The sequence below is a fragment of the Hirundo rustica genome, chromosome 3, assembly GCF_015227805.2.
Source record: "Hirundo rustica isolate bHirRus1 chromosome 3, bHirRus1.pri.v3, whole genome shotgun sequence".
Lineage (NCBI taxonomy): Eukaryota > Metazoa > Chordata > Aves > Passeriformes > Hirundinidae > Hirundo > Hirundo rustica.
Window position 1 is genome coordinate 51,961,449 of NC_053452.1, and position 20,686 is coordinate 51,982,134.

A 20,686-nucleotide genomic window follows, 5' to 3' on the forward strand; every position below is an offset into this window, starting at 1 on the left:
TTCCTCATAACAAATCTAGAACAAACTTCTCACATTTAAAAATCTTAAAGTTCACATAAGAAGGCCTCCGTGTTTCCAACTACAAATCAAAATACAACTCGTGTACTCAATTGCATTATTGTTCATATACACATGAACATATATCTTCAGTCTTACAGGGTAGTCATTTTCAGAAATTCTTGGCTTCTTGGACTTCTGCAAAGAAATTTTTTTCGGTGTCTAGGACGTATCTTGGAGGGAGGAAAAATAATTCAGAATTTGAGTAGAAAGGATTTTATTTGCATCATGTCTAGAATTATGGGTGATGGATTTTGCTGTGTTATCAATCAAGCTTTGCTTGTGTTATCTTTTGTCTAAATTGAAGATCAAATACCACAGTTAATGAACAGTTCTGTACCCATTTCCTGGCAGTTGGGTTCATTTTTCTACTTCACAATGCTTTAAGCATCTCTAAGGACAATGTGGCTAACAATATTTTAATAATTTCTTTTTAACTTTTAATGATACAGCATTAGCCAAGCATCACTTGGTTTCTCAGTCGTTCCAAGCAGATTCAGTTACTCACCATGAACTAGATACTGAACAGGAAGGGAAAGCCAACACCACTTGCTTGGGAGCTCTTCCCTTCCATACAGCAGGAACAAAAGGTGCCACTAGAGATAACCCACAAATCACTCATCTTGGGTCCTGCTGAGCTTCCTGTAAGCAAACTCCATCTGCTGCCAAAAGCTAAAACATGCTAAACTAGAAAACAAAAGACAGATACCCATTTGCAAGGAGAAAGACTGGGCTTGCTTTCTTACTCAAACCCAAGATTTTGAGAAACTTTACGAATGTAAACAGCCTGACACAAAGAATGTATATAAGCTAGTGAGTGGCAATATTTATCCCACCACTTAAAAGCTGATGAGAGCAGCTCTTCTGTAGTCAGCATTCTGACACACACACACAAAAAAAAAAAAAAAAAAAAATTGGAAGGACCAAGAAGAAAGAAGAGCATTCAAGTACAACACATTACCATTTAAAACATTCTGTAGAAGTGTCTTGTTTTCATTTTCCAATTGGTTGCTCAACCAGAAAAAAAAAATTAAAAATCCCACCATTGTCACAATTACTCAATATGCTTGAAATCACTACCATTTTTCCATTATGCTTAACATTTGCATTTAGTGCTAGTAGAAGAAACTCAGTGGCTCAGTTTTTCAGATAGTTTTCAGATAGTTCACCCATAGTTCCAGTATACTTCAGGAGGCAGCTGTTCTAGTCCTAATCTCTGTAAAGTAGAAGCTAAGTTAATTAAAAAATCACAATCTTAGATTAATCAAAATTTGGTTATCTAGGCTACAGCCTGATTACAGTAAAAGGAACGTCCAATCAACTAATGTAACAGGTCTGCTTGTTATCAAGATGTCAAATTCCAAATTAAGAACTGCTACTCACATTAGGGAAGTTAAACTTACTGAAACATTAAAATGTCCTCTAAGTTTGAAAGTTATAAGAACTCAGCCACAAACACACATTAAAGTCAGTTCCTTTGAGGGTTATTTTATTTCAAGTAATCCCTTGATACTGTCACTTCCATCACTGTAACAGTGTAAATGGTTTTGCCCTTGCTTTATACTCCTATAGCAGAGCAACAGTCATGTCTGGAAGTGAAGCAATAAAAAGGGAAGAAAAGGGAATACTCAGTTATTACGGTGCTATCCACTGAACCATAACCCCAGGCCTTACACTGGGGCTCACACCAAGGGGTCATGAAACAGAGGGGTGAGAGGGGCTGTCAGGAGAAACCCAGAAGCTCCATCAAATTTTACCCTTTCCTGTCTCTGCCTCCCATCTCCTCACCTCCTTCCTCACTAATCCAACCGACTGTCAAGCCTGCAGAGGTTGTTGCATTTGAGGTGAAATGCTGAGTTTTAACAAGTGACACGGGTGGTGAGGTGCAGAGCAGACACTCAAACTGTCACACCTCAGAACAAGGAGAGGCAGCTCAGAGCACACCTGGGGTGACTGAGCAGCCTAAACTACTAAAGAAAGAGAAAACAGGAGAAAGGAAATTAAAAAAAATTAATCAGGTCTTCACTTAAAAACTGCATGTGGCTTCAACAGGGTAACTATCCAGAAGAGTGACAGCAAAGCAATTACTTGGTTCTCCCACTCTCTGCAGGAGTTAAACTACCCTGCCTCCAGACTGCACAGTGCCCTAAGCTCAATCACATTAATTGGGTCTTAAACATTAATATTCTAATTACTCCTAGTTCTTAAAGGGCAATGGAATCTCATATGCACGAAACCGATTAAAGGACAAGAGGCCAATAAATAAATAAATAAAAACAACCTAACTTAAACCACCATAATTTACAAACGACAAAGAGGAAAAAACCCATGACAGCATGAAGCCAGAAGCAGCCCTGCCCAACTAAAATGTGGTAGGATATAAGTACAAAACAGCTTGCAAAGTCCACCCACATTCATCTGTGCTAAACCCACAGGTAGCAAAATATTTTCTTCCAGTCTCTTAAGTGGCATGACATCCAGGCTTTCTGGAGACTGCCATCCAACCAGCAGGTTTCCTATCCAACCTACAGCCAAGAACAACATTTAATTAGCATGTTTAATTGATCTTGTTAACTGTTAGGGTGGACAGCTTTGATCTCGCCTGCTGATAGCTAGTTTAGGACTACAAAAGAAACTGGGGCTTTGCATAATTGCCAAGCTTTCAATGTGTGTCTTTTAATTCCTTCTATTTCCCAATCCCCCTTTCTGTTTCTGATGCACTAGTGCTCCGGGTAACAGGAAGCAAAGAACATGCCATCATTTATTTTATCATTTATTTGAGCATGCAGGCGAAAAAAAAGGAAGACGAGGAAAGGGAAATTGCTGCTCCTTCACCCAGAAACACAGGAAAAGGCCAGGAGTTACCACAGTGAATCTGGCCTGGGCAACATTAAACGAAGTACTGCATGGCTGAGGGCAGCCAGCACCAAACACTTCAGTGGAAGATGCACTAAACACTAAGCGTGTGCGGGATAAGCTGCTCACAACCCCCCTTGAAAGCCTGAGCCCACTTTCTGTTGATCAGAGGCTGGTTTAAATTCCAGGACAGAGGGTCTGAGGAATTTCAGTGTCTTTCCACTGTGATGTTTTATGTTTGTTAATATGCTCATCCAAAAACTTATTCTCCTGCAGGAGATTCATGTTAGCTTAGAGAGAAGCCCACAAGACCAATATTACTAGCTTGCACTCCACCAATATGAGACATGAGACTGTGCCAATACTAACAGGAAGAGAAACTTCTGAGGACATTTTAGTGCATCCTAAAATATCTAGCAACCTTCAAAATAGATCCTAATTGAAAATAACTAAATACAAGTATGTTTAATTCATTAACTACCTCTCCTAAACACCGTTTTCCTGAATGATCAGGCCAATCATAAGTTCTACGGAAATAAATGTTTGTAGGTGGTGTATAATAGGTTCCGAGCAATGTACAAAGCAGCTCCACATTTCAGCCAAAGAGTGTCAACTGTTTTCAGAACAGCAAGCCAAACCCTCATCAAACTGAATTCAGCTGGAGCTTTGCCACTCAGCAGGACAACGACTTGGCCCACCATGCCCATGGGAAATCTTTTCCGAACTCAGACTTTCTTCCTGCTTATTTCAACCAAAATCTCCTTTGGATCAGGTTGAATTTCCACATATAATTAGTCTTGGACTAGCTAAATAAAACAAGAGTTATATTGCTTCTGAGCAGCAAACAGAATAATTACAACAGGGTTAAAGAGAAAATTTCTTCTTTTCTTTCTCAGGGGCAACTTAGGAATTAACTGTTTAACATGGTTGAACTTTGCTGTTGAATCTTTGTATTGCACAGCAATGGAGAGAAGTACCACAGTGCCGTCACCTCAAGCATCTGTAATCATGGATGAACTGTAGCTCCCAAATAGCGCTGGAACAGAGTTCTCCACCTAAAAACCTGTCTTTTCTCACCAAAGCTTTCTCATGAGCACACTGTGGGTTTGGTGGTTAGTTTGGGGATTTTGGTTGTGGTGTTTTGCTTTCTTTTGTGGGGGTGAGTGTTGTTTGACTTTTTTTTTTATCCCTAAACCTTTTTCTAAAGAAGGTTTCTTCTTGTTACTGCAAGATGATGAATATCTTGTATTCTCTGTCCTTACACCAGAAACTATAGAAAGCGAGCCAGCCCCTTCATCTCCTGCCTACTGCTGATACTATCTCAAATAATGCTCACTTTTAGTGGCTTGGGATGGAGGAGGGGTTTCCCTAGGAATAAGCTGAATAAAGTTTCCTGTCCAGCTAAAGCAGGAAATGTGCTCCAGTACTGCCTTGCACACAAAGAGTGGAAAATACTTACTAAACAAAATAGCAGGAGATGAAGTGTAAACTGGATTGTCCTTCCATCATGCAGACAAATAGAAAGCCATACTCCCCATGCCCACAGCTCTCTTGCGTTAATGCACTTCAACATGGAGTGGGAAAAAAAAAACCAAAACCATACATATGTATAGACATTATGCATCAAAATCAAATTATTATGCTGTGCCTTTAAAATCAAACACTGTAGGATTTTAAGCAACACTAATTAGGAGGTAGCATTTCCTCCCTCCCACAGAATTGGTTTCTTCTTGTTAAAACAGGAGGTGCAACTGGCCAAACCCCATCCTGCTAGTGGAGACACTGAACCAGAAGTTGTCATTAAGTTAACCTTACAGCATCGCTCGCAAATCCTCCCTTCAGAAAGACTTTAAAATAAATAGCAGAGAAGGAAGGGACAGCCTTCTAGTCTGTCAAATCCTTGGGATTTACAGAAAAGAACAGCAGTAACATTTTTTGCATAAATAACAGCAGATGGCAGAAGACAAATATTAAGGGAAAGAAGGTCCTTCTTCATGCCCTATAAAAACAATGACTGGTTAAGGCCCCACAGCGTTTCCAAAGAGCTGGCCTCGTAATTCATGCAAAATTGCTCTACAGCCATCATATGCCTTTTGATGAGCTCTGATCCCTTCAAAGAGGAACTTGTCCTCACTCACCCTGACGTTTAAGAACCAGAAGTGACGAAAAACTACATCACCTGATGGCTGGTCACAGCTACAGATGCACACTGCTAGAAAATGAAAAGCTGTTAGGCAAGTCCTGTGGTGTAAAGCACATTATGGCAGCTGGATGCTGGAAACACATGACAAAACATCATGCAAAACAACAACACACATAAGCTTAATGAAAACCTGATGAAAGACAGTTAAGAAAAGTACTGAATCTAATTAATTCTCTAGACGTGGCTAATGCAGCTGAACTAAGGTCACAAGTACTGCACACTACACTTGAATTTTATAAACCACCTGGAGCCATTAGTGCCTCCCATCACCATGAGTTATAAACCAGTCATCAGCCCATAAGGCCATGTCTCATCGTATTCTGATGTCCCTTCTTGTGGCACAACACCCTGCTCATTATGCAAAGCTCAAATACCTGTCAGGAGAGCACTTTACTAATATGCCTCAAAAATAGCCTTGTATTGAAATTGAGTCAAGCACAAGTTTCTCAGTTGGGGGGATATAACAAGAAACTTCTCTACCACTCCGAACAAAAAGTTAAAGAGAGCTAAACCAAACCAGACAAAGCAGTCATTCTAGTGACGCCCCAAAAGCTCAACCATCACCAAGACTGCACACATCTGAAAGCTACTTTCAAAGTCCTGAAGCAGATATGAAATTAAACTCTCCAAGTATGTGTGACACATCAGTATAAAACCCTGGGAAAGGAGGGCATGGCAGAATTCCAGAGATGGGGAAGTTTACCCCTAGTAAGGGTTGCAAAGGCACAGCACCTAGAGCACCACAGCACATCATTCACCAGTTTACCACATCAGAAAGTCCTCTCCCATGTGGAGCAGTGAATGGATGTCCTTGAATTAATGGGTTCACTACAGAATGCCGGGGAGTATGTGACAGAAGAGAAACATCGGAGATCATCTGAGACACATTTACCTATCCATACTCTAATATCTAGATGTAGGAGCATACGGATCCTACATACACAAGAGGACACACTGGACAGACAGACCAGCGAGCACAGTCAATGGCTGCAGAGTGACTAACTGAAGATGAAGCGTGAAGAGCTTTGTTCTGCCTGCTCTCCCTCCCTCACATCCCTTCCCATGCTCAGCGAGGAGCAAACACTGATGGACCCCTGTTATCTGAAGGGTATACTGCATGCAGTTTACTTTGAAACAAAATATGATAGTGCAAAAGTAAATTAAAAAAAAAACACACCAAAATTTCAAAGTATGTACTTTCCCATGCACCATGGACACACACAGCATTTCTTCTGCCAGCTGCTAGTCTGCAGCTACTTCCCAAAAAGTGGCTGTAACCCAGATATGAAGTTTTTTAGTCCTCTTCTGGACCTTCCCATACAACATCAGGCTGGGAACTCAAAAGTTGTTCTGGGACCTTCAGTTGCAAGAGGAAATTATCGTCTAGGCCCCACAAAGAGAACAAAAGCCATTTATTCAAGTAGAAATAACCCCTGATTTTAAAAGCAGGTGTACAATGTCCTATCCCCTCATCCTGAATGCAAGAGCAAATTACTTAAGTCATCTGACACAATGCCATGCTGCACCTGTATGTGTACTTGTGCTCCACAAAAGGTGCAGTAGTTTAGAGTATATGCCTCACAAAAAAAGATTTATAATTAGTAAAAATCTAGTAAATGGGAAAGCAATTATCCAATCTTTGTTGTTCTTACAGTCCTGCACCAGCAAACAGCTTTCTCCATGAGGTTCAAAAATTGGAAGGAAAAATCCCCCATGCTGTTGTTCCCAAATAAAGACAGCATTATTAAAGCATTCTCTCTGTTTTCCATATACTTCCCTTTAATGTTGGGAACAGGGTTAAATTTGCAGACAAGCCTGGACTGCTTGTATTACCGAGATGTTCATGACTAACTGCAACTGAGCATCCCACCAGATCTCCTTGACCAGACTGCAGTAAAAGCCTCTAAGAATTGTCATGGCTTTGTGTGCAACTTCATGTCAACGTGCTCAGCCTACACATCAATTCCTGGAGACTAAATAGGTAAATCAAGTAACCTTCCTTTACAAACCAAACAAAAACAAACCTCAAATCAACAAACAACAACCAAAATCAAACAAACAACCAACAACAACAAAAAAACAAACAAACAAAAAAAACAAAAAAAACCCCAACCAAAATTAGAACTAAATAATAGTTAATTCTCTTAAGACTTAAATGAATGAGATCTTTGAAAAGTGAATATAGCAGCAGCAGCAATGAGATTTCAAGTAGCAAAACTGAATGAACAGCAGAGACGCCACTTAGCAAAGAATTTAAAACCAAACAGAAAAAACCAAACATAAGAATTGCACCCAGTTTTGGGCATCACAGTGACAACAGCAAAGACCATCAAATTAAAAGCAATAACAGGCTGAGCCCAAAGAACTGAGTTATAACAACAACAAAAATTCATGAATATATACTTTGTGCAAAAGGATGACTAAGAAAGAATACAATCCCTAAGAGTATGACACATAGAATTTCAGGGTTTGCACAGTGCAGCAGCAGCCTTATTTCAGCCTTGTCTATATACATTGCATCAGTGTATGGTAATCATTAGCATCCTAGTTAAACTGAGATAAATAAATACTGCTTCCCATCAGGCAATCAATTTAATATACCACTATACTGCAGGCATCCCCAGTAACAACACACTCGCATTTCAAGTGTGACAGCACCATGCCAGATTAACTATATTGGCAGAAAAGGTTATACTTATCTTGGTGAGGAAGAAATGGTCCTTTAGTTTATCATTCGGTTATAAAGCACCTAAAAATGTGAAACTTCTTAGCACAAAACTTTAGCCTCACACTTAAAAACCACAAGGTTTGGTATGGATGATGAAGGTGTCCTTCACAGAAATCACATACTCAACCATACCCTAAGGAATAACTCTGCAATGAAACAGGTAAGTTATCCATACAGGGTTCATACCCTTTAAATCTTATTTCTGAAAGGCCTTCCTTATCAATTTTGCTCATAAGTGTGCATATGGAAAGTAAGCTTTCTACTTCCATTCAAAAGAAAATTGTCTGTGGTCTCCGAGCAACAGCCCTATTGAGGTTGGGCTTACACCTTATACGGCTGCCACAAAAGTTGCGACACAATTCTCTAGGTTCCTGAATGTTTCCAGCACATTGAGAAAGCTAAGCTGATGTTGCAAGCCATCTCCCACATTGTCTGTGGGGAGCTTGGTCACGCATAAACAAAACTTCATGTACCAGATCCAATTTTTACTGGATCCTTTCTCCAAAGTTGGACCAAGCTCAGGAAAAAAAAAGCAGCAACCACCTTTTCCTATAGCTCTGTGGAGGTGTACAATTAGTCACGTCTAAGGGCCACTGTACAGGCTCTGAAAGAAACTTAAGAACAGCCTCCCCATGCTGCCACTACTTAGGAGTTTGAGGCCGAATCTGCATCTTGCTGCCTGGGCTCTGTATGCAGTTGAAATTTCAAGTTTGAGATCAGCTCTGCACAAAGAACAGGAGCTCGAGAGAACCGAGACACACAAAACCAGCTGCAAAATACATCCAGGTTTCTATTCACTGAGGTCTTCCCATGCACATACAAAAGAATTAATCAGGCATGGGGGCTAAACTGTCAGAAGCTCGGCTGATCCCAAGTCTAGCGCAAAGCCGGCATAAACATATAAACAAACTTCCCCGGGCTCGCAGCGCTCTCCGCTCCCGCTGCCGGCGGCCCCCGCCCCCGCCAGCCCGCTGCCCGCCCCGCGGACACGTTCTGCCCGCTGAGCGAGGGCTCCGCCGCACAGAAGCGCCGGGGAAACACCGGCAGCCGCCAGTCCCGCACGCTGACACCGCCCCTCCCGCACGGGCCGGCGACATCCAGGCCCGGAGCCGCCGGGACGGAGCCCGGGGTGTCTCGGAGGGGGATGAGCGGCGCCGCGCTACAGCCCGTGGGCACCGCCGGGGCCCGGGAGCGGCCGCCACCCCCGAGTACGGGAAAAAGCGAGACGGGGATGCTTAAGTTTCCCTCCTTCCTTCCCATTTTTAAATAAATCACAGCCTAGAGCCCAGCCTGCCGCGCCGACAGCCCCGCGCCACCGGGCGGCCGCCCTCCCGCCGGTGCTGCCGCTGCCCGAGCCGCGCCGCCGCCGTCCCGGACGGGCTGGCAGCGCTGGGGAAGGGTGGTACTCACGGATCTTGACTTTGCGGTGGTCGAGGCGGGCGAGGAGCTCCTCCAGGGCGCCGAGGCGGCGCTGGAGCCGGGCGTTGCGGTGGCACAGGGAGTCCGCCTCGCTGAGGATCCCGCCGAAGATGTCGCCGGCGCAGCGGGAGAGGTCGGAGAGCTGCATCAGCAGCGACACCAGCGCGTACGAGCTGACCTGCTCCAGCGTCCCGAAGAGCGGCACCGCGCCGCGGCGGCGCCCGCCGCCCCCCTCCGCCGCCCCGGCGTGGTCCCCCGGCGCCGGGCTGCCCCGCTCCGCGCCATCCCCGCCGGCCTCTTCCAGCCTGCACAGCTTCAGCGGCTCCAGGGTCCGCAGGGGGAACGGCATCGCGGCCGGGGGGCAGCGCGGGGCAAGGCAGCGGCAGGGCTGGCGGGGAGAGCTAGGCGTCCCCGGCGCGGAAAGTCTTCATCCGCGCAGCGGCCGCGGTGACAAAAGTTCAGAGACGAGAGGGAGGGAGGGAGGGAGGGAGAGAGAGAGAGCACAGCACAACAACAAATGAATCGCGGCGGGCTGGGGGCGGCCGGGCTAGGCGCTGCGGGGCTGGGGGGGAGCCGCCGCCGCCTGGGCGCAGGGGGAGCCCCGCACGGCGCCCATGTGCGGGAGTGGCCCCCGGAGGCGGGAGCGGCCCCGGCAGGAGGGAGGGGATGGGAGGGGAGGGAAGAGGAGAGGAGGGGGAGCGGAGCAGAGCGGGGCGCAGCACCGCCGCACGGCGAGTGCGATGAGAGCCCGGGCCGGCCGGGAGACAGGAAAGAGACCGGCTTTCTCTCCCCGAAGTGAGGATGAGGCGAGGAGGGAGGGAAAGAGGAAGCGTGGGAGCGGTGGGAAGACTGAAGCGCCCTGGATGCGGCCACAAAGGAGGAAAGCCAGCCAGAGGAGGAGGGGAGAGAAAGCCCGGACCAGCTCCACCTGGGGAACCCCGCGCCGTTGCAGGCACTTTTCTGAACGCACCGAACTCCCAACCCGGAAAGCGAGAGCTGGAAAAAGAGGAGGAGGGAAGGGAGGGGAAAAAAAAAAAAAAAAAAACAAAACCAAACCAACAAACCTCCACTAACCTGGGAAAAGTAGGAGGCCGCCGCCTACCTGTGGCTCCCCGAACTGGAGCCTCACCCTTCCCGGCCAGCCAAGGTAGCTGCTCCCGGCCCGGCCCGGCCCCGCGGCGCTCGGTCCAGCGGGATTCCCCCGGGAGAAGCCGGCCCGTCCGGCCGCCTCCGCTCGGCGAAAGGGGCCAGGCAAGAGAGGGAGCGCGTCTCGCCTCAGCCCTTTTCCCTGCCGTGCTGCGGGTCAGGCCAGAGGTGCTGCTCCAAGGTAGGGGAAGAAGAGCAGCCTGTCTGGGAACGGCGCGTTCCCTGTGGTTAATTTTTAGTAAGATTGATGCTAAGGTAGGAGAAGAGAAGCCTGGCCCGTGACGTGGAGTGTGGCAACACCAAACTTTGCACATCGTGCTGGCGTGGACCGAAGGCAGGTTCCAGCCTTGGAAGCCCCCGCGCTTTGCCCGCGTAGGACACAATCAGCTCTTCATGGAGATGAGGGCTCTAATGAGCTATTCCCCACAGAACCAATTTAGCCCACAAGCAACTGTCAACAGCTGCTATTTAATTTTAATTGGACAATGCCCTACTGGCTCTGGCTCCTGCTATATGATAAAGAGAGGAACTCAATCCCTCTCTTCTTGTGGGAAAGGGCCCTGGGGAAAAGCGGTTGTATAGTTCCTTCCTGCCTCGTAGCTTTTTCTGGCTCCTGCTGCGGCTGAATATATGCGATGAAAGAAACAGAATCAGCTGGAGAGAAAAAGGGCCAGGGACGTATCCACGTTCGTTAGCATCTTGAGGTCACACAGCTTATGTAACAAAATATTCCGCATCGTAGTATGCATCATCCGTAGCTTTAGCGTTTGTTACTTAAAGAAGAAAACCATTCCACCAGTAGTGTTTCAGAAATTCCTTGGTGCATGGACAAGTATGGGGGCTGCAGACACAGGAATACAGACCAAAGGCTTGGTGGCACACTCGAGAGTTGATATTTACAAGAAATGCTTGTAAGGGTGATAGCCACAGCAAAACTTGCAAGTCACTAATTCTTCTCTTACATTAATCGAGGCAAGTTTCATCTTCAAGTTTTCCCTGAGGGGCGGGGGGGGCGGGGTGGGGGAGGAAGCATTGCCATCTAGTGTTAAAAAAAAATAAAGAACAGAGCCTCTTTTCTTAACACCTCTGTCCAAACAGGTTACTAATGGATAACTGCAACTTGGAATGCTCCTGCTGGTTTTGTGTTACAGACAGTACCAGTGAGTGCACATGTGCAATATTTATAGAAACTGATGAGAAGAACATGGTGCAAACAGGCAAAATGGTGTTTAATCAGGGGTTTGAGCACATAAGGAATCCAAAGCAATAGTTTTGCAATGGGGAAGCTGTCAGGATTGATTATCAGAGGATGGGAAGCAGTCATTTTGTCATATTGAACTCTCCTGGTTTTATTTTGGGACATAATGTCTTCATTAATTCTTAGATGTGTTTCTTTAGGGTAGTCATTTGATAAAAAGTGCCCTGTTCATGGGCATGTTTGAAGGGAAAGGAGTGATTCTTTGTATGTTTCATTTAAACTACAGGAGTAGCATGAATGAGGTGGACTTCAATATAAAACACAGAAAGGGAGCAAAGAGGTCAGTTCAGGTGTCAGCTGAAAAGAGCCCACGGAAACACATCTGCTGGGGTAGATATCATAAGGCTGTGTGTTTGTTTGATTGGAGGTTACTAATTTCTAAGTTTAGTAATAGGTACTTTCAAAAAGGTACATTTACCAGTCTAATTTTTTTTTTTTTTTTTTCTGAAAATGCAGATCACATCCTGATATTGCAAATATTTTTGCGTGTTCTTATCTGTAGGCAGGAAAAGGTACTTAGAACCGATCTGAGCACAGGGAGAATAATAGCCAGAAATCAAAGCTTTAGACAACACCTAAATGCAGTAAAGAGCCTTAGCTACTGTGAGTTAATGGGATTTCCCTGCTAGTGAAGTCTGCTTTACCTATTTCACTGGTCCGTATATTTGCAAACTGTAAAATAAACTACTGTGACAGCTTGTATATTTCTGGCAGGATAAATGTATCATAAAAAATAAGGTATTATTAGGACTGCCAGTTAAACCAAGTTAAGAAATAAATCTGAATTGTAAATGCAATGATGTTCTTGAAATATTCAAAGTCTCTGTGTTTATTCCAGAACAATTTTTTTTTTTCTCTCAGTAAGTTATATGGTTGGTTTTTCTGGGATGGGTTGTTACCACATGGAGTACTCAGAAAAGAAAACAAGTGTAAAAAATTGTAAATATCGAATGACTGAAATGTGAAGATTGGTTAACTGAAACCAGTAAAGGGTGGTCTCAAAGCTTGTTTCTTTCTGTGCTAAAGGAAGGGACATAGGAAAGAAAATTAAGCTTAAATACTTACAGAGTTGGAGATTTAAAGTATTCATCATGCTGAAAAGGAAGCATTTAAAATTACTGCATTCAGCAGAAGTACAGACTTAGGGACACCCCATCTCCCTCAGACAGCCGTGCACATCGTCTGTTTCCAGAGGTTATAACTGGAAAATATTTTCTTCCTGGCAGAGCTGTGAGGATGCTCCTGACCCTTTTAAATACTCCTGCAGGCCCAGGGGGACCCTGAGTCAAGGCAGGCACCGACCTGCTGCTGTCCCCGCTGCCTGGCAGGACGCTGCCATTCCTGTCCTTGAGTGAGCTTATGACCCTGTGTACTCACACAGTGCAGTTTTTTGGCAATTCTGATGTGTAACTGGTGGGAGCAAGAGGCTGCTTTCCAAGTAGCTGCATCCACTGGAGAAGGACTGTGAGCTCAGTGGGCAGCAGTCACTTCCACTTGTACAGCTAGGTCTGCAGGGCTGTGACCCAGTGTTCTGGGTCTCACACCTCCAAATACCTCAGTCAGCAGTGGGAGATCCTCTCAGAAGAGGAACAGAGCGTAGAGAAATGAGAGACAAAGTAGAAAGATAGACAAAAGGATAGCAGAGGCTCTTCTAAATATTTCAAGCCAATATTTATTGCATTTTTAATCAAAGTTCGACTTCACTGGAAAGTTCATTATGTCTGAATTGTAGCTTTCATCCTTCGGCATTTTAAGCCTCAAGTTAAATTACCAAATTAAAGACCTAATAACTTTCATGTTCTGCTTCAAAAACCAGAGAAAAGTCTTGTGGGGACTTACTCATCACCCACTGCAGAATGAACCTTCCGGTTCCTTCTACAATCCATTTGGGCACTCAGAAGCAAGTGATGAGCGGGAGTACAAAAGCCACATGGCCAACCATGAAACATCAAGCAGCTCTTCCTGAAATTGTACTTTTCGTGCCAAGAAGGTGGTTTAGATGTAGTCAGCTGGGATCACCAAGCCCTGGACTCCAACACTCATCCATTGTATTTTAGCCCACAGATTGAAGCAATTTGCTAGGAAAAACCAACCAAAATGGATACACAGAAATAACAACAGTGTAACTTGTAGAGATGGAGGAGGACATTTCCTGGTCACCCTCATAGCAGCTCTAATGAGCTCTTGTTGGTAGTGGAGAAAGCAAGTTCAATGTCCTGGACGCGTAGCCAGCTTACGCATTTTTTACTTACTTTAGCTGTTGAATTGTAGAAATTTGGTGTAAGCTTAAAACAGAGACAATTCTGCAAGGAAAGTTTTAACATTTTATTCTTTCTTGGTTAACCAAAAGTATGTGGATGCCTTCAGTCTTACTGGGTCACTGGGCTCTTTTAATCATGATGTAGTTGTCTCAGTAGAAAACCCTTTTCAAGGAAACCTGCATAAGATAGGCAACAAATGGGAGTAGATATGACTCCCAAGAAAGTCAAATGGCACCAGAATTTTTTCTGTCCCTCATGACTACATACTTTTTGTGCATTATATATATATCACATTATAAAATTAATTACTAAAATTACAAAAACAAAAATAGCTGCTTTGCTGGGTTTCTCTAAACTTCTACACAACTACATTAGGCCATAGATCATCTTTGCCTAACTATTCAATCCTTACTTTTCTTCCAGTTTACCAATATCAGGAACTGGTATTTTTGTGTACTTAAGTTCATACCTAGCATGGCCCAAAAGACCTTTGTCCAGGAAAGGAATCTTGGAATAAGGAGGGAATAATAAAGGAATCCTTTTAAAACTAATAGCAGAACTTCTTTTAATAATAAGGAATAATAAAGGAATTATTTTAAAAATAATAGCAGAACTTCTCCGATGATGAGAGGTTTCTCTCTGACACAGGTTACTTACAAGGTCCTGTTTCCCTGAACATTAATGATTTCCAGCTTTTGTGAACCCCAGGCTCTCCATGTCTGGCATTTCCCTGGATCATGTACCTACATGAAGCCTGGAACTGAGATGCATTTTCTGTTTCATTCTGCAGTACTTTTTTCTGATTTTCTTCACCATGTTGTTGTCAACATTAAACAAAGGCAGTAATGTAATTCCAATACCTCCATCCCTGTTTTTCAAAGAACTGAGTAGAACTGTATTCACTCTTTCAAGGTACATGAGTTCAGTATTTTCTTGAACACTCTCTTAAAGCTTAGTGTTGCACCAGTCCCAGTGATCTTTTCTCTTTTCTCAGTCCTAACTTTAAACTGGAACTTATTCTTCGAGTCTGCCCAGCCTGTGGTTTAGACCTTGGGTTGTTCCGCTTAGCTGGCCCGAGCTTTTCTGAGCTAAGCGCTCTGCCTATCTACACAAGTGTGAGAGTCAGCACGCTGTGTTCAGCCAGCCTATAACCTCTCAAACCCTTTCTCATTTTTCTATCTATCCAGAGTTGTCTTTGGATAAAAGCCATGTTACTAGTGGTGCGATGGAACAATCGAAGCTAACTGCAGTGGGAATGACACCATGGAGGAAGCGGTAGTTGTGATGGCCTAAGGATATGATTCAACTGCACACCAACGACGTATAACAACTCTTTGCCTCTAAAAGAGGAGCTCTCCCACCCCTGCTTCCTTCCTTCTATTCCTGCTCACAGATGCATGATCTGAAGCTTGCTCTGCAAGCATCTGAAGTCATCAGTGTAGAACAGCTTCAGCTCTGCTGCATAAAAAGAGGCAGCTGACATACTGTGAAAAAATTGCAGGAAAATGTACTCTTTGCACTTTGAGACACAGCAGTGTGTTGGATCATTCTCAGGGGAGCTGAACAGTGGACACAATTGAGACTGTGAATAGAAACACATACAAGAGGTCACAGAGCCTAGGAAAATACAACTATAGCATAACAGCCCCTTCAGAACTCAAGTGAAGGATTTTTGGTTATGGTGTTCAATTGAGTAGAGTGAAAAAAAAAAAAAAAAAAAAAAAAAAGACTGCCAGTCGCCATGGTTGTGTGGAATTCAGAGACACCATGCCTTTAAGACTCCAATTGTGGGGAAATGGAAACAATCCCAATCTATATCTCCCTAAAAGGAAACCAAGTTGCTGAGAAATTATCTCAATGGGTCAATAATAATACTTCTGGAGTTGCCGTGCTGATTTTCTTCACTTGGTTGAGGCATTTCTGTGTCTCCTAACAAAGTGTATTCTGTGCTTCCACTTCCTCTATAGCAGAAAAAATTTCTGATATATTATTTTCATTGATAAAGTGGAAACACTTTCCATTAGACCAGGTTTCTCAAAGCCCCATCCACCCTGACCTTCACCACTTCAAGGGATGAGGTATCCACAGCTTCTCTGTGCTACCTGTTCCAGTGCCCCAGCACCCTCACCATGAAAATATTCTTCCTTATATCTAATCTAAGTCATGTATAACTATTCATTAGTACTGAGTTACATAGCTACAGGTATGCAAACAGCAAGTGACTGTACAACGGGAATATGGATGTCATTACTTGTGCAAGAAAACCTTCATCTGGAAAAACAAAGACTGTAGGAATTATCAGCTGAAAATCAGAATAAACATACAGAGATTTCATAAATGCTGACCAAAGTTTTTTGTTGCTGTCCTTAGCTTCAATGAAAACAGATCATGTCAAAAGCTTGTGTGTAAGTTCTGTATATAATTTTTATTTATCTAGGACACTGACCACATTTATGTCTTCTCTAATTGTATTATATTTGGTCTCCTTTGAACCAATTACACAGTTTACATTTTGATTCACTAACTAAATATTGTAACAAAAAATCTAAAACAATTTGAAAAAACATTCCATCAAACAAGACAAAATTGTATTCTTTTAACAAAGCTGATTATCTTCTCAAATGAATGCCTCAGGGCTCAGGGTAAACAATACACCCAGTGGACAAAAGCCTCTTAATTGCATCCCAGACATGCAGACTGTGCTGCTCACCAAAGCAGAACAGAATTTCTCCTTCCCACCAACAGGAACTACAGCTGCAGCAGCAAAGTACTTCTTTAAACTGTACATACAACATTAAAAAAAAAAAAAAAAAAAGAAAAAGTTTTTTTAAAGATGCAATCCTGTTTCATTTCAGTTATGAACACAAATGGGTGGTATGCCAGTCAGTCCTGAATGAGTTTTGATAGTTGCAGTAGCTTCTGTCTCATAAATAAAATGCAGAATTTGGTCACTGAAAAAACACAGGGCATGAGAAACCCTCTCTCAACCACCACAGATTTCCCCATTCTCTTCCTTGTGAGTGAGCATGGCTTGCCCCTGGGACCTTCACCACGGATGAAAAAGTCACTGGTGAAATTATAGTGTGTGTGTGCAGAAATCTATAGTACCCATGTTCTGGATATCTACAGGATGCCAGAAAAAAATTCTTTTTGTTTTTCTTCCTAAATATTAATTTGGTAAGACTTTGTCACTGTGGTAGATCATTAAAGGTCTCTTGTTTATTTTCCTTTGTATAATTTATTCTACCTGGTGACTGCTTGTGATGAGATACAATGTATTTGTGCTGAAAAGCTCGGTGGTTTTGTTTATATAAAAAGTCAGTCTCAAAGACTGGCATATTGCTAATAAAGTAGATTAAAATATATTCATATTCCAAAATAACAGTTTGAAAGATGGATGGTATTATGGCTATCTAGAAATTACACTGAGTAGTAAAGTTTATGCTACATGGAGTAGCTGAGCTGAGGATCACTCAAAGCAATACCTGTGATAAGTGGCACTTTTGTATTTTCTATGCACTGTGCAATGCCAGTAATACTCTCTACAAAAAATGATCTAAATTACTGTTGTTGCAAAATCATTACTGCTAAAATATCGAACTTTTACAAGAAAAAGCCTTACATTAAATATAAAACAAATTGAGAGTAACAGAGAGGGTAAAGGAAAGTAGGATTTTTAGCACATACTGCTGTTTGAATATTTCCAGAAGTTTGGGAATACCAAATACGTGATTATGCAATCATTATAATAAACGCAGCTGTGTTTATTTCACTGCATGGACCCAACAAAATGTACAAGCTAAGCATCAGTGTCTTGTTCATAAATCAGTAAAAAAAAATGTAGCACAGTATGCAAGATAGACCTTCTTTTTCTTCCAAGTGTTTTCAGATTTGGCAGAGTACACATTCCTTAGAGGTCTATGAACATGTCCAGTTTAAATAATTTCTAGCAAAATAAATTTTTAGTTCAAGAAAAAAAAAAAAAAAGCTTTGCTTAATAGCATAGGAATCAACTTTTAAATATACTGAAATCCAGCTAAAGAAGTTCTGTTTAGTTTCTCTTAGAAATGAGGTGAAAGAAAGTGTAAAGAATTTCAGTGTATTTCAAGAATAGCTTCTTTAGAAGGAAAAAAAAAAGTTGATTGTATTTAGCTTCCTTCCAGGATTCTCCCTTGTGGTCTCTTTCCAGAAGTTTGAATATTTAATCCCTGGTTGTAGATACACAGAATAAAAAGAAATAAAACCCAAACAAAACCAAAGAAACAGTGTTACAATGATTCCAATTTGTCTCTTTGCTGTGTCAGTTTTTCTGTGCTTTGCATTTAATGAAAGCTGCAACTGCAGTTTTGAATACTGCAGTTTGAATCCTAACACAATCATTGTGATCCACAACCAAAACATTGAAGTCATATAGTCAGTAATTTTCCACTGAAGTCTGTAACTCTTTACTATGCTTTCCAGATAGTTGGGGGGCTTATGCCTTTAAAATGAGGTATAATTTAAACCCATTATTCTATTAGTATTAATTTAAGGAAACCTCAAAATAGAATTCTTCTGACAAATATCTACTGTACCATACTATAATTAACTATTAGTCTATATAGGATTGCCTTCAGTGAAACAGTGCTGCTCACATGCTCACTGTATTCCATCATTGATTTATTTTAAAAGCTCATATTTAAGCCTCAAACAATTTTCTCCAAAGGCCCTCTTTATTCTACATCAATATGGTGCCCACTGTCACAGTTGCCCTGTTTGGAGCTAAGAACTCTAGCTGCTACTCCTCTTTAGTATTTCCAATGCAAAGGAAAATGCTTCAGATGCTTTTTTTTTCCTTTGTTAATTAGAGTTTCTGGAGTAAAATCATATTAAAAAAAAACACTTTAGAATACTGTTTAGTGTCTGCATTGCTTGGAAACAGTTTTCTGCAAAGGTATTTCTGTGTACACTTACTCTCTTTAAGGAATAGATATGTGTTTGTTTTTAGTTCTGCATTTGTATACGTCTAACAAAATGGAGTCTGAAATTACAAACATGCTTTCCAATGTCTGTTTTCGGAGAACAGACATTTAGTCAGTGGAACTTCTCAGCAATGTATCTTGTAGCCTGGAAAAAAATAGTCACTTGATGCTTTTAAAACATTGAAGCAGTTGTATTTGTACTAAGCCACCAAGATATAGAGGGGGAAGGGAATTCAATTTTCCAAACAACACAGAGAAATGACTCAAGGCCAGCTACAAATCTGACCAGGAAAAATAGCAGACTGCAAATAACTCACAGTTCTACTTTGATATTAAGATAACAATCTGAGTTATATTTCTAGAATATAAGTTTACTTCTATAACTGTAACTATGAGAGCTGTATTTCATACTCTTAGCACATTCAGTAAAGGAAACCTAGCTGCCTTGACAATTCTTGCAGACATAATCTTCACAGATCTCACTTGGAAATAATACTCGATTTTCCTGAGCTGAAATTTCCAAATGAGGCTTATAATTTTGGATATGGAGTTTACCATTAGGAAAGCAACAAACAAAAAACAACAAAAACACCAAAAAAACCCACCCCAAACTCAACCCCCCAATATTTGAGATAGTTTTGTATTGTGTGGCTTAAAAAGAAAATCTAAGTTTGGTCAGTTTTCTTTTAAGCCAAATGATCCATCAAAAAATCACCTACAAATTCTTTCCTGTAAGCTATGAATTCATCATTGCCCTTGATGCCAGCAGAACCTTTGACATAGTGGATCATGTACATACAGGTTATCCAGTTGTTTCCTTTTTTCCTCTTTTGTGTTGTATCCATCTAGTTTATGGTTTGTGTGATAGGAATTGTGTTTATTTGCTCCCTGAGTTTGTACAGAGTCTCACACCATTGGGATTCTTGCCCATGACATTCAGAGGTGTGTATGGGTGATTATGTCCTCAAGCCTATGTTTGTGCACATTGGAGGTGAGGCTGAAATTGCTTTGAAAAGTTACACTTTATTTACTCAAACTTCTCTGGCATGCCTGGGTTACTCTGTACTAGTAATACTGTTCAGTGGCATCTCATAGAGACAATATGAATGGTAGTTTCTCCTTACTCACACGAAGTGTAAACACTGGCAAAGAAAATAAACCCATTTTTTGTAGGCACTTAGCCAAACTATTAAAACAACTGAGCAAGTATTTTATTTCAATTGTGACCTTAAGACTACTGGGTTTGTTTTTTATTTTTTTTCCTGCAAAGTCTTACTCCATTATGCATCTTACTCCATCATACATACTGATCCTCTTATGATAAATTACTGAACAGCTTAAAAAACAGGCTACAGAAAACAAAGAATGTGTGGTGGTTCTTTGTGATATGAGCTGCTGCATGTTCTATCTTGTTGTACTAAATTAATCACAAACATTATTCAATATTTAAAAGGGGAAAAGAGCAGGTGCCTGCCAAGAACAGGTGTTACCAATCTTAGCTTAAATAAAATCCAACAGTCCTTTCCACATATTACTTCTATGATATACATCAGAAACCACACTTTGCACGAATACATCTCCAGCTGTAGAGAAGAAGAACCTTTTTTCACGTTTCCTGATCTGCTCTTGTTTCTAGAATTTACTCCCCATTTTGGTTTACAAGGGTTCAGTTTTGCTGATTTTCCCATGGAATTCTGCAAACGCCATGATGCTAATCTTAGAGTGATTGTAAACATTGTTACATTTACAGTGAGTAGCCCAGTAAGTACCTGCAAAAATAATTCAGCAGGATGCTCA

At 42.1% G+C, this 20,686-nt stretch overlaps 1 protein-coding gene across 5 annotated transcripts in view; it reads right to left on the reverse strand.

Annotated features, from left to right (window-relative positions):
• Window positions 1-9,612, reverse strand: part of NHSL1 (NHS like 1) — a 179,712-nt gene extending 170,100 nt beyond the window's left edge. For all 5 annotated transcript variants that reach the window (XM_058419793.1, XM_058419792.1, XM_058419791.1 and 2 more), the window contains exon 1: window positions 9,255-9,612. In XM_058419793.1, the coding sequence (XP_058275776.1) occupies window positions 9,255-9,612 (358 nt within the window). The remainder of the gene's footprint in view (window positions 1-9,254) is intronic.
• Between the last annotated feature and the right edge of the window lie 11,074 nt (window positions 9,613-20,686).